Consider the following 10,277-nt stretch of genomic DNA (forward strand, 5'->3'; position numbering starts at 1 on the left):
GTGCAAAACAGAGAGCGCTGTAAAAGCTTCTCTTCCTTGTCATACCATTTGGTGACGTTTGGACTAATAATGTCGGTCAATCGTGTACAACTGCAAAAGATTAGACTTGATAATCATATTAGGAGAAATTACGAAATAAATGGCCATGTAAAACCATGCTCCTGCATATAGCAGGTTCACTGATCCTCAAATCAACAGGTAACAGAAGGCTTTTGTTAAATCAGAGGTACCTTTCACAGGACATTAGGTTCTTTAACCGGGCGAATCTCCCCACCAGATGGCTCTAAAACGAAAGCTGTTTCGTCCTAACCACCAGATTCTCAGCCCTCAGCCCATATATGCATTAACAACCAGTTAAATAGCATGCTAGATCACAGAAGTGAGGGAAATGCGTCAAAACAACAAGAGTAGAGATGCTTCAGGAAGTGGCAGACCCAAGGCTTGCATTGTTGCTCAAAGGGCTAAGAGGACTCTGATCCCACGTTTTGGCGTTTGCGACATCTCCACCATCTTTGACAGCCAATTCATTCCCAGGAGTTGGATGAGTCTCAGATTCTCTCTTCCCATTTGGCATCATAGTATTCCTACTGGAATCTCGCTTTGCTCTGAAAACACCCCAGAGGTAGTGCTTACCCTGGAATCCTGCCAATTGATTTTCTCAAACAGCTTAACAATGAACCTTGGATAACGAAGGTAATGCAAACCTAGAATACGTATTCATCTTTAATCTAATACTCCTACTCCCACAATTCTAGTTTATATTATATCATTTGATCTGGCACGGTTATATTATACTGAAAGTGGGTCCAAACTTCCAGCTAAAAGTATTTTTAGGAGAAATAACAATTATTAAATTTAAGAAAAATAATCCATAAAGCATTAACCCAGTGGCAATATGACAAGGCATACAACCTTCACCTTTGATAAGCATGAATGATGATTGGTTAATTTGTTCGCTTAATGGAAGGATATATAATAAGAAGCAACTTTTTTCTAAAGAAACTGACTTTCATTCAATAGGATTGTAGCTCAGTCTGCCCAGTGCTTGGGCTTAAAAAATAGACAAGTCTCCCCCTTTTCTAATCCACACAAAGACACTGTCTCTCTGCCTAAACATTTTTTGGGAATCATACCTTCTGGAACTCCAATCTATCCACTGACCACCAATCCTCAACTTCCCATTACCAATCTCCTATCAATCAAAGACAAGTCTCCAAGTTTTCTTTTGTTTTCTAAAACTTTTACTAGAATACTGTTAGAAAGTTATGGAGTATCATATTGGGGAGTTCGGGACAAACCAAAATAGAAAGTACAACGTGTATAAAAACTCACTCCAGTATAGCAGGGGCAGTTCCGTAGAAGTGAAAACCAAAAGCTCGGCATTAGTTACTATTGCTCGAAGAGCAAGTTCGTTACTGATCATCTTCTCCACCAACTGATCAAACACCTTTTCCCATCTATAGCAAGAAAAATAGGAGAATAAACGAAAACTTGATCAAAATAACCGGTGAATGGTGAAAATATACAAATAATTACCTTATGTCCGATGGGAAAAAATACAATGCAATGTTATCATCAGACGGCTCTGATATAGTGAAACTCTTAGGCCATAAGTCAGACTTTGGAAGCATTTCCAGTTGAAGCGAAGCTGGAAGCAAACTTGCTTCTTCAAAAACCTTTTGGCATGCTTTAACTGAAAGGTGAGCTTGTCCATAAAATGTCTCATACTCTTTGTTCCAGATGTTAAAACTACCCCTGTCAGATCACAATAAAGGATAACTTTTCATTTACACAATAATAGATCCATCAGTTAGATTATCTCCCGAGTTAAAATTCATGACATATCTCCTGACCTCCAAATGAAATCAATAAGAGGTTGCGCTCGGTCTTGGCCACCATGTTTGGGTTCATTTGGCTGTTCACCTTTTGAAAATTGAGAAGGATCTCCATTAACAACAGTTCTAGTTTGAGGTGTTAATCTTCTATCGTTTCCAATCGTCGATTCCTCTTCATGATGATTGCTACGCGACAACATACTGATTGTCTTTTCAATCATGCCAGAAGAATCATCCTGTGTGCCGGGCTGAATATCTCCCTCACAAGGTTCCTTCAAATGAGGAGCGTGCAATTCTTCCCTTGCCAGAGGGCCAGTAACTTCTTCCTTTGATCGCTTAGCTAGCAATGGAGAAACATTAGCTGATTGAGTTCGTTCATTGCACTCAATGATTATCTGTGACTTGTGGGATTGCTCAGAAGAGCAACGTACTAGTCTTTGCTCATATTTCTCATCTCTTAATGAAGCAAGAATAGATCTCTTCTTGCTCGTCTTCACAACTGGACTATCACCCGCTATCTGACAATTCTCTACCAAATCAATCCCAGCACCTGGCTGATGAAGTTGCTGATCCCTACCTTGACAACTCTTTAATTTTGTCTCAGGAACATCCACTTTTGCTTTAGACGTTGCTTTACAATGCCTTGAACTAGTGCAATCCCCATTTTCTACTGAGATGGCATCAGATTTCTTGATGTTTAGTTCGTCTGGCTCCTTCACTTCACAGTCATCACAGACCCAGTTGACAAATTCCTTGAAGGTGACTTTTTTAAGGCAGTAGCTGAAAAATAAGCAAGATCAACAAACCATATAACGAAACATAAAAGGATAACCTGTAACCCATCTTGGTATTTAACCTTTAACAGCAACTAATAAGTCATGCCATAGAAATTATAATTTAAAAGAAAAGAAAATTGTTAAGTTCAAACACCAACAGAAAAGAGAAAAATCATGAGAAACTAAGAGAATGAAAGAGACATTAATGAAGGCTTAATACTGTGATAAGTACAATGCACACATTTCTGTATGATATTTGTTTAATGTCAAATAATATCCAAATTAAGAACTTAAGTATGCGAAATGTTAAAATTCTAGCACACCCGAAGTCAAAGTAGGCAAATTATTGGATTTGCTTATTTTGAGAACGTAGAAATTACATTTAGTCGGAAAATCTACAAAATGCTACCAGAAAAGTTGTGGTTGCTGGAAGCTCGCCCAGATAGCGGATGTGAAAACGATTGCCAGAAAAGGTCACGTCATTACCTGGACGATCATTAAAAGAGAAGCGGCGCCATCATAACAATCACAGGAAAGAAGAGCGAACGCTGAAACGGTCAACGAAAAGAGATACGCACTCTACAACAGTCACTGGAAAGATGCACGATATAGTTGGAATGATCGTCAAAAATAAGTGCAGCATTTCCAAAACGGCTATAAGAAAGAGGAATGGCACTGCTGTAAAATGACAGTGCTATTTGAGCAGCCGCATGAAAAAAGTTGTGATGCTGCCAGAGAAGTGTGGTGCCGCCTGATTGGTCACCGGAAATAGACATTGTAGCCAAGGGGTCACCGCAAAGAAGGAAGGAGGATTAACTTTAACCGGTCAAATGACACAAGGCCATCAGCTGGTAGGGAGAAGCTACTTGATTCTTTACCAAGATCGTAGAGGCTCTAATAACTATAGTATCAGACACATTATACATATGATATTGGTCCAATGTGAATTAATAAGCAACATAAGAACCCAACTCTTCTACCACTATAACTCAAACATTCTAACAGAAAACAGAACCCTGGAGGAACAGGAAGTTGCTTTCTGATCAAATAACCAACATTTTGCACAACATTCAAACAATGAATAGCTCAAAACAATTGGATTGCCCATTATAAGCTTCCTTTTTAAGGTTGATTTAAGTGTTGAAGGCAAAGGGTTGTAAGCCTTGTAGGTCCATCAAATTTCAAAGAACTTTTAGTTTGCAAAGATCCATTTTTAATAAGACAATGATTTAATGAATAAATGGCATGGCTACATACAAAAGTATGGTTTTACAACAAAATCCGAAACTTCATCCATCTATATAACTTTTTTTGATAAGTAACTTCATCTACCTATACAGTGTGGAATATCATTTCAAAGCAAAAGATATAAATGAAACAAAAAGGAGCTCTTGACTCTCCAGAATGGACTCTGTAGGAGCAACTCTCACAAGTCCTTCATATTGACCATCTTTTGTATTTTCTAACTTGTTGACACTTCCGATACGCACCAGGAACTCCCAAACTATGTTACATAAACAAACAATAATCAAGGATCATAGATATGTGGCAAAACTACAATGTATTAATACATGTTCTACATCCTCCCTGTCTTTATTACACCAGCAGCACCAATTGACTAGCATTTGTCTTCTCCTTCTTAGATCATCTGTCGCTAAGATGGCATTCAAAACTGCATAATGCATAAGAAAATCATTTTGTTTGGTCCCTTGTCCTCTAAAATGTGATTTCACGTGGGCTTTGAATCAACCATTATTGTAGAAAAGATCACAAAACAACTGCACTGAGAACTTTCTGAAAGTTCTTTACCAATGATCTTCCCCAAATCACTCTGTCTCTTTTACTAAATAATACTCCCTCTGTTCCAACTTGTTGGCACATTTGACTAGATACAAAGCAAAGAAATAAAGGAAAACTTTTGATATAGAATAAATATGAACAAAATACCAAAAGTATTCTTGTACCAAATAATTTGCTTTGGTATCCTCTGGACCCTACAACAAGTCATGACATAGCAGAATGGGAATGTAAAATTACAGTAACTTCTAAATATAGAAAGGTACAAATCTTTTAGGAATGGACAAAAAACAGAGCAAAGCAAATTTGAATGAAGTAGTACTGTAAATTTTCTATAAAAGGTTGTTAATATCATCTCCACTTCCAATAATATATAGATCTTCTGAAAGATATATTCATCGACATTTGGTTTCCCGTTTCCCACTCTTTAAGGAGCTCGACTACTGGAGGGAGATGCATCAAAGGGGGTTCTAGTGGATGGTCTATTTGGAGATGGGTCATCTCAGAGCTTCTTGAAAGAAACTTGTTTTTTGGTACTTGCTCTTTTTCTTTCTTGGAATACCTCCACTTAGTATAAACACTAAATTGGGGTATTTCCCTTTCAAACATTAGAATTTATTACCTCATCAAAAAAGTTTAGGAGCTCTGTTATTGTTGCCTCTTTGATAGTCGAGAGAGTTCGTATGTTCCTTCCCTATTACTTTTCAGTTTTCCTTTCACACTCAGGTTGTATGTGTCCTGAATATTCAGATGAAACTTCTGCTGCCGTGAATTGATTAATCAAATTTCCTGGTTTTGAGAACTCAATAACAAAAAAATGAAGTTCTTGATTTAAGACAACCATCCATGAAGTTAAACAACCAAAGCTTGAGAGAAACAGGGGCAGTAACATTTTGAGGAATGTTCAATGCAAGGAGAAAAAGTAAATTAGTTGGGACTATCAAGTTTAAGTTAAATTTGAATTAATAAAATAAAAAGAGCTACTAGTTTGTTCAATTTCAATGCTAATAAAAAAAATCAGTAGGTTTAGATGTCCTTGTGAGTAACCCCATTGGAACTGCTAACAGCTGATATTAGTTCCCAGCTTAAACTTTATACTGGAACTATGGGTGTCTAAGAAATCACAATGTATATCTGTCCAATCCACAGTTAAAATAATTTAGGTGTAAGTTATTTCCATTTCTTTTTTTTTAAAGTACGGTGGTATACAGGCAAACTTGGTGCATATTGACTATTCCACTAGGTACCTGCTACTCCCACTGGTACAAGTACCGACCTGTCCACCACAAGTACATGTGTAAGTTATTTCCATTTCAAAGCTATAGTTCACACCGGCCACGACCAAGTTTCACGTAGTGCCGGTCACGACCCAAGCCGTGACTGAAAGATCATGCTCGAGAATAAAATTGCAATAAAGAGAGTACAATGTTTGAACTATAACAATGCCAACACTGTTGATTCAACTTACCGATGCACAGCAACTTCCAGGCATTTCACACAGAAAACAAATGCGTTAGTCCAACCTTCATCACCACAATTTAGACATATTGTTACCTGCAGCCAATCGCAATATAACTAATTAAAGATGCAGAATATCATTATGCAAGAAATATAAAACTACGCCGAGTCTAAGTCTTCTTGTTAGAGGGGAAAGAAACTATAGCATGCAGAGATACAAACTTTAGGTATAGAGTACTGAGTAGCCTTCTTTGCAAAAGTCTTTTTCTTCTTAAATATCGTGCCCCATCAGACATTGTCATATAAAATGAAATGGAGGGAGTATGTTACATAGACGGCTAAGGATACGTGTGTGATTTAACTGATACGGGTTAGCACTTAGGTTACACATATCTTTTTAAGGACACGTGCCATGTACCAGGGTGTGCAAGGATCCCATATGATTGCATCAAGTTTTTTTTGCTAATTTTTAGAGTATTTTGAAGAACAAAAAAAAGTACCCACACCCCTTCGACACGGGTACGTCAAGGCAAATGAAGTATCAATGTAACATAGGCAAGTGAAAAACTTTGGCCTTGAAGTATCAATGTAACATAGGCAAGTGCAGCATGTTCCTAAATTTTAGTGTAATTTGAAAAGTTCACGTGAGATATCCACACACATGTCTGACCATTCAACATGGGTACATCAAGACATATGAAGGATCCATGTAATATAAGATTATAATCTACGCCAAGGTGAATTAACTTCCCACTCATCTATAAGATCTTCAAAACAAAAAGGTTCAGAATTCATGGAAAAAGCAACAAAAAAGTAAAAGAGAAGGTCTGATTTCTCTCTACAGTTCCAAGTAAAAGCTAGTATTCTCCGTTTGTCAACCACAACACTCTATTTTTCCTCAATCATTTCTTTAAGGTGCTTGATTAAAAACCTAGTTATATTTATGAATAGAAAATTTTATGTTGCTGTTGGGAACACAAATCTTCGTATATGACAGCAAACTTTTCTGATAGAGATGTATGGTAAGACTGAGTGGAAAGAAAGAAGCATTTAATTAGAAGGATGACTGTGAGAAGTGCTTTTATGGCTATGTCATCCTCCACATAGCATTGAAGGCAAAGGTACATGCGCAAAAGATGAAAGCTCACAGAGCATTCCTGTGCCTATTTTTGTACTCAAAAGTACAATCATTATGGAAGATACATAAGCATGTCGGAATACAGGGGGAACGCACGTGTTTGATTATCTTGCCAGAGGTCTGTGTGTTCTAAAACCAGGGAGGAATACCTTGAGAATAAGATTGAGAGATTTGAAAGTAAAGGCATAGAGAAAATAGTGGAAGCTCAACCAAACGAGATCAGAAACACCTTCTCAAAGGTGATAAAGCACAACGGATGATCACAGAAAGAGCACAACATGCTAAGACATGCTAAGTCAAAAGTAGAGGAGGAGAAGAGTCAAAACTGAAGGACTCATCACCAACTAACAATGATTTCCTAGGCAGACATGTCATCGGAGATTTGACGGAGGCAACTTAGACAAGCCAACTTGTTCTTATTTACGCAACAAATGGAAAGTAAAAGTAGGGTACAAGTTTTTGAGATGACAGGTCTCTAGTTTTTGCTCGAGTTTCCCTATAGAAGAGAAGCTGAATGAATATTGGTAAGGAAATGGAAATTGAAGCAAGCAACAGTGAAACTCAAATGGTGATCTCTAACTGTCAGGTATGCGCTGAACAGATCTAGATGAGGATGAGTGTGGATCAACTCTTGGACTTCCTTTACATCTATGGTCACAGACCAGTTTGGCAGAAGTAGACCAGATTATAATTACTAAAGAGTTGGGATAAACACTAAAATTCCCCAAAAATAAAAAGAGATCCCATTACCTCACCCTAACCCCACAACTTTAAAATCTCAAAATGTTTCTTGTTTCCTCTCTCCTTGTTGCTCTTGTCATTCCTGTCAAAAGCCAACTTCGATCACCCCGGCAATCACTCCGATCACCGCTAATCGTGCAATTGTCGGTCCCTTCATTGATCATAGCCACCCTCCAGTTTCCGTCAAGCCGTCGTCATCACAGTCCCCTTAACTCTTGTTGAAAATCATCTAAGGTAAATTACCTTGTTTTCTAATTTTTTTGAATTGTGAGAGGAAGAAGGGTGGGATTTGGTAAGGTGAGGGGACTGTTTAAATGTTTAAAGAAGAAGATTTTATGTTCTTGTTGATTGATTCTAGTTGGATACGGTTTGGTTTTGATTTCCTAAGTTGGCGATGCCCATTGTTGGTTGTTAAATCAAATCTGGGTTGATTTAAACAACCACAAGTAGTTTAAACAACCTGTGGGTGTTTATAAAACCCTGGGTAGTTTAGGGTATTTGTTTCATAAACAATCTTGTGTTGTTTAAACAACCTGACATTGTTTATACAAAGAACATGTGGTTGTTTGCAGGTTTCTTGTATAAACCACATATGCTTCTATAAATAGACAGTGGGTTGTTTAACCTGTGATTGTTGTTGTCAAGGACTGTTCAATCTTTTTTGAGTTAAGAGAAATTATTTATTTGCATCACTGATAATTTTTAATTATTTTGTGTGTGTAGATAAAATAGGAAGGAAACATTGAGTCGTTGAAAGCTCATCCTCCAATTATACCAGCAAAAGAGTGAGAACGTCAGAGGCTGTCCAAACAACAGCTCCGAACAAGTTAATAGAGAGCAACAAAAATCCTCGTAGAGAGGTCCTCACTTCATAGAGAAACAAAAGACGAAAAATCGGTGGAGGTAGAAATATCTTGATTATCTTTTATAAATCATGGGCATTAAGTATGCAACACGTGAATCCGACTTCCAGACATGCTTAACTTGCGCTTAACAATAGCTTGATTATTTTGATGAATTTATAATTGCTAGAAATGTGATGATTACAGGTTCTTAAATCAACCAACAAACTGAATTCTCCGTAAAGGGGCCTCACCTCACAGAAAACCAAGATATGAAAGATCAATCGAGGAGCCGGCTACCCAAACAAGAGATGAAAGATCAACTGATGCTTGTTTAGACAACCACCCGTCAAGAAACATAAACACATAATTTCTCTTTATGCAATGCTATACAAAATTAGAGATTTCAGTAGATAAACACAGCACTAAGACACTAAAATTCCAACTCATCCTTCCCCGCTTTAACTTTTTTCACTTAGGGTTAATTTAATATAACAAACCCATTAAGGGAAGGGGCCCACTTCCTAATTTATCCTAAGGGCATGAATTTCATCGGACTTCCTGTCGGCTAGGTTCATTCCCTCCATCTCACACAGAACTGTCTAGAAAATTCTTTACAGAATAACCATTACTGTAAAATTGAAGCAAAGAAGTAAACAGTGAAAGAACCAGAAAACTTACCATGGTGGGAAATAATTTTCAAGGACCCAGCAATAAATGCAGATGAGCAGCTGCTCTCTGCTCAAGAAAAGCTCATAGCAGACTGTAAAAAGATTTTAGACCAACCAACAACTTTGTCAAAAATCTGAAGTCAGAAAACCCAGCAAGAACTGTATGTGTGAATACTGAAATCTTGTTTAGAAGGAGAAAAGGTTTAGGGCAAGTGATGTATGTTTGAACTTTGAATTGGATAGAACCATTTCAAAGGATTCGTTTTCCTTTCTTTTAAATAGTTTTTGGGTGGATGATTAAAAAGACTGTTTTTTTGCTTCCTCCTCCACCTTTTTCAAGTTTTAGTCCCCAAAATCCCTAAAGCGCAACGACAGTGCAGAACTATGGATCTCTTTTGATGGCTCGCGGTTTAAATTTTTTAAATACACAATATTAATTTTATAAAATTATTATCTAGTATATCATATTATTTTAATAAATAGTAACTGTATTTTATTATTTAATATAGTGTACAAAAATATAACAAAATCAATACAAAATCAAAGTTTAGACATCATATAGTAATTAAATAAATTGTTTGTTCCTTATTTATTCTTATTATTAAATTAGCAAGTACTTAGTACTGAATATTTACTAATGTAATTTTTTATTAACTTGTCAATTCCTTAATATTTTGATACAACTTCTCTTTTTATATATATATTAAATTTATATTGATAAACTTATGTTATATTGTTCAAAATTCTTAAATTGTCTAAATTTTTTGATAAATTTTTTGAGTGTTATTTATTTATCTTTTATTTTTTAACTTATCAAAGTATAAATATCATTCAATTATCTTTATCCCCCTCTTTTCGTACATTCTTTTCTACTATAATATTTGATTAGTTTTCTCATTTTGTAGTTTACTGAAAATTGAAATAATATAATATATTCTTTACTAAATTATAATTTTGAATTCATCAAAAGTATAAAGAGATAAGCCATTATTATTTTTATAAGAAACTTACAAATATTT

The 10,277-nt window shown here is 36.2% G+C and overlaps 1 protein-coding gene across 2 annotated transcripts; it reads right to left on the minus strand.

Annotated features, from left to right (window-relative positions):
• Positions 1-9,632, minus strand: LOC109229275. Of its 2 annotated transcripts, XR_002068540.1 has the most exons (7): positions 9,269-9,632; positions 5,877-5,962; positions 1,854-2,615; positions 1,537-1,755; positions 1,333-1,457; positions 231-642; positions 1-90 (listed from the first exon to the last, which is right to left on the minus strand). XR_002068540.1 is itself a non-coding variant. In XM_019394663.1 (6 exons), the coding sequence occupies exons 1-6, from the start codon at positions 9,269-9,271 to the stop codon at positions 419-421; spliced, it is 1,419 nt and encodes a 472-aa protein (XP_019250208.1). In that variant the 5' UTR covers positions 9,272-9,632; the 3' UTR covers positions 141-418. The 2 variants fall into 2 exon arrangements, 1 of the variants encoding a protein (XP_019250208.1); XM_019394663.1 differs by lacking the exon at positions 1-90 and having other exon boundaries at positions 141-642.

Source organism: Nicotiana attenuata, chromosome 7, assembly GCF_001879085.1.
Source record: "Nicotiana attenuata strain UT chromosome 7, NIATTr2, whole genome shotgun sequence".
Taxonomy (NCBI): Eukaryota; Viridiplantae; Streptophyta; class Magnoliopsida; order Solanales; family Solanaceae; genus Nicotiana; species Nicotiana attenuata.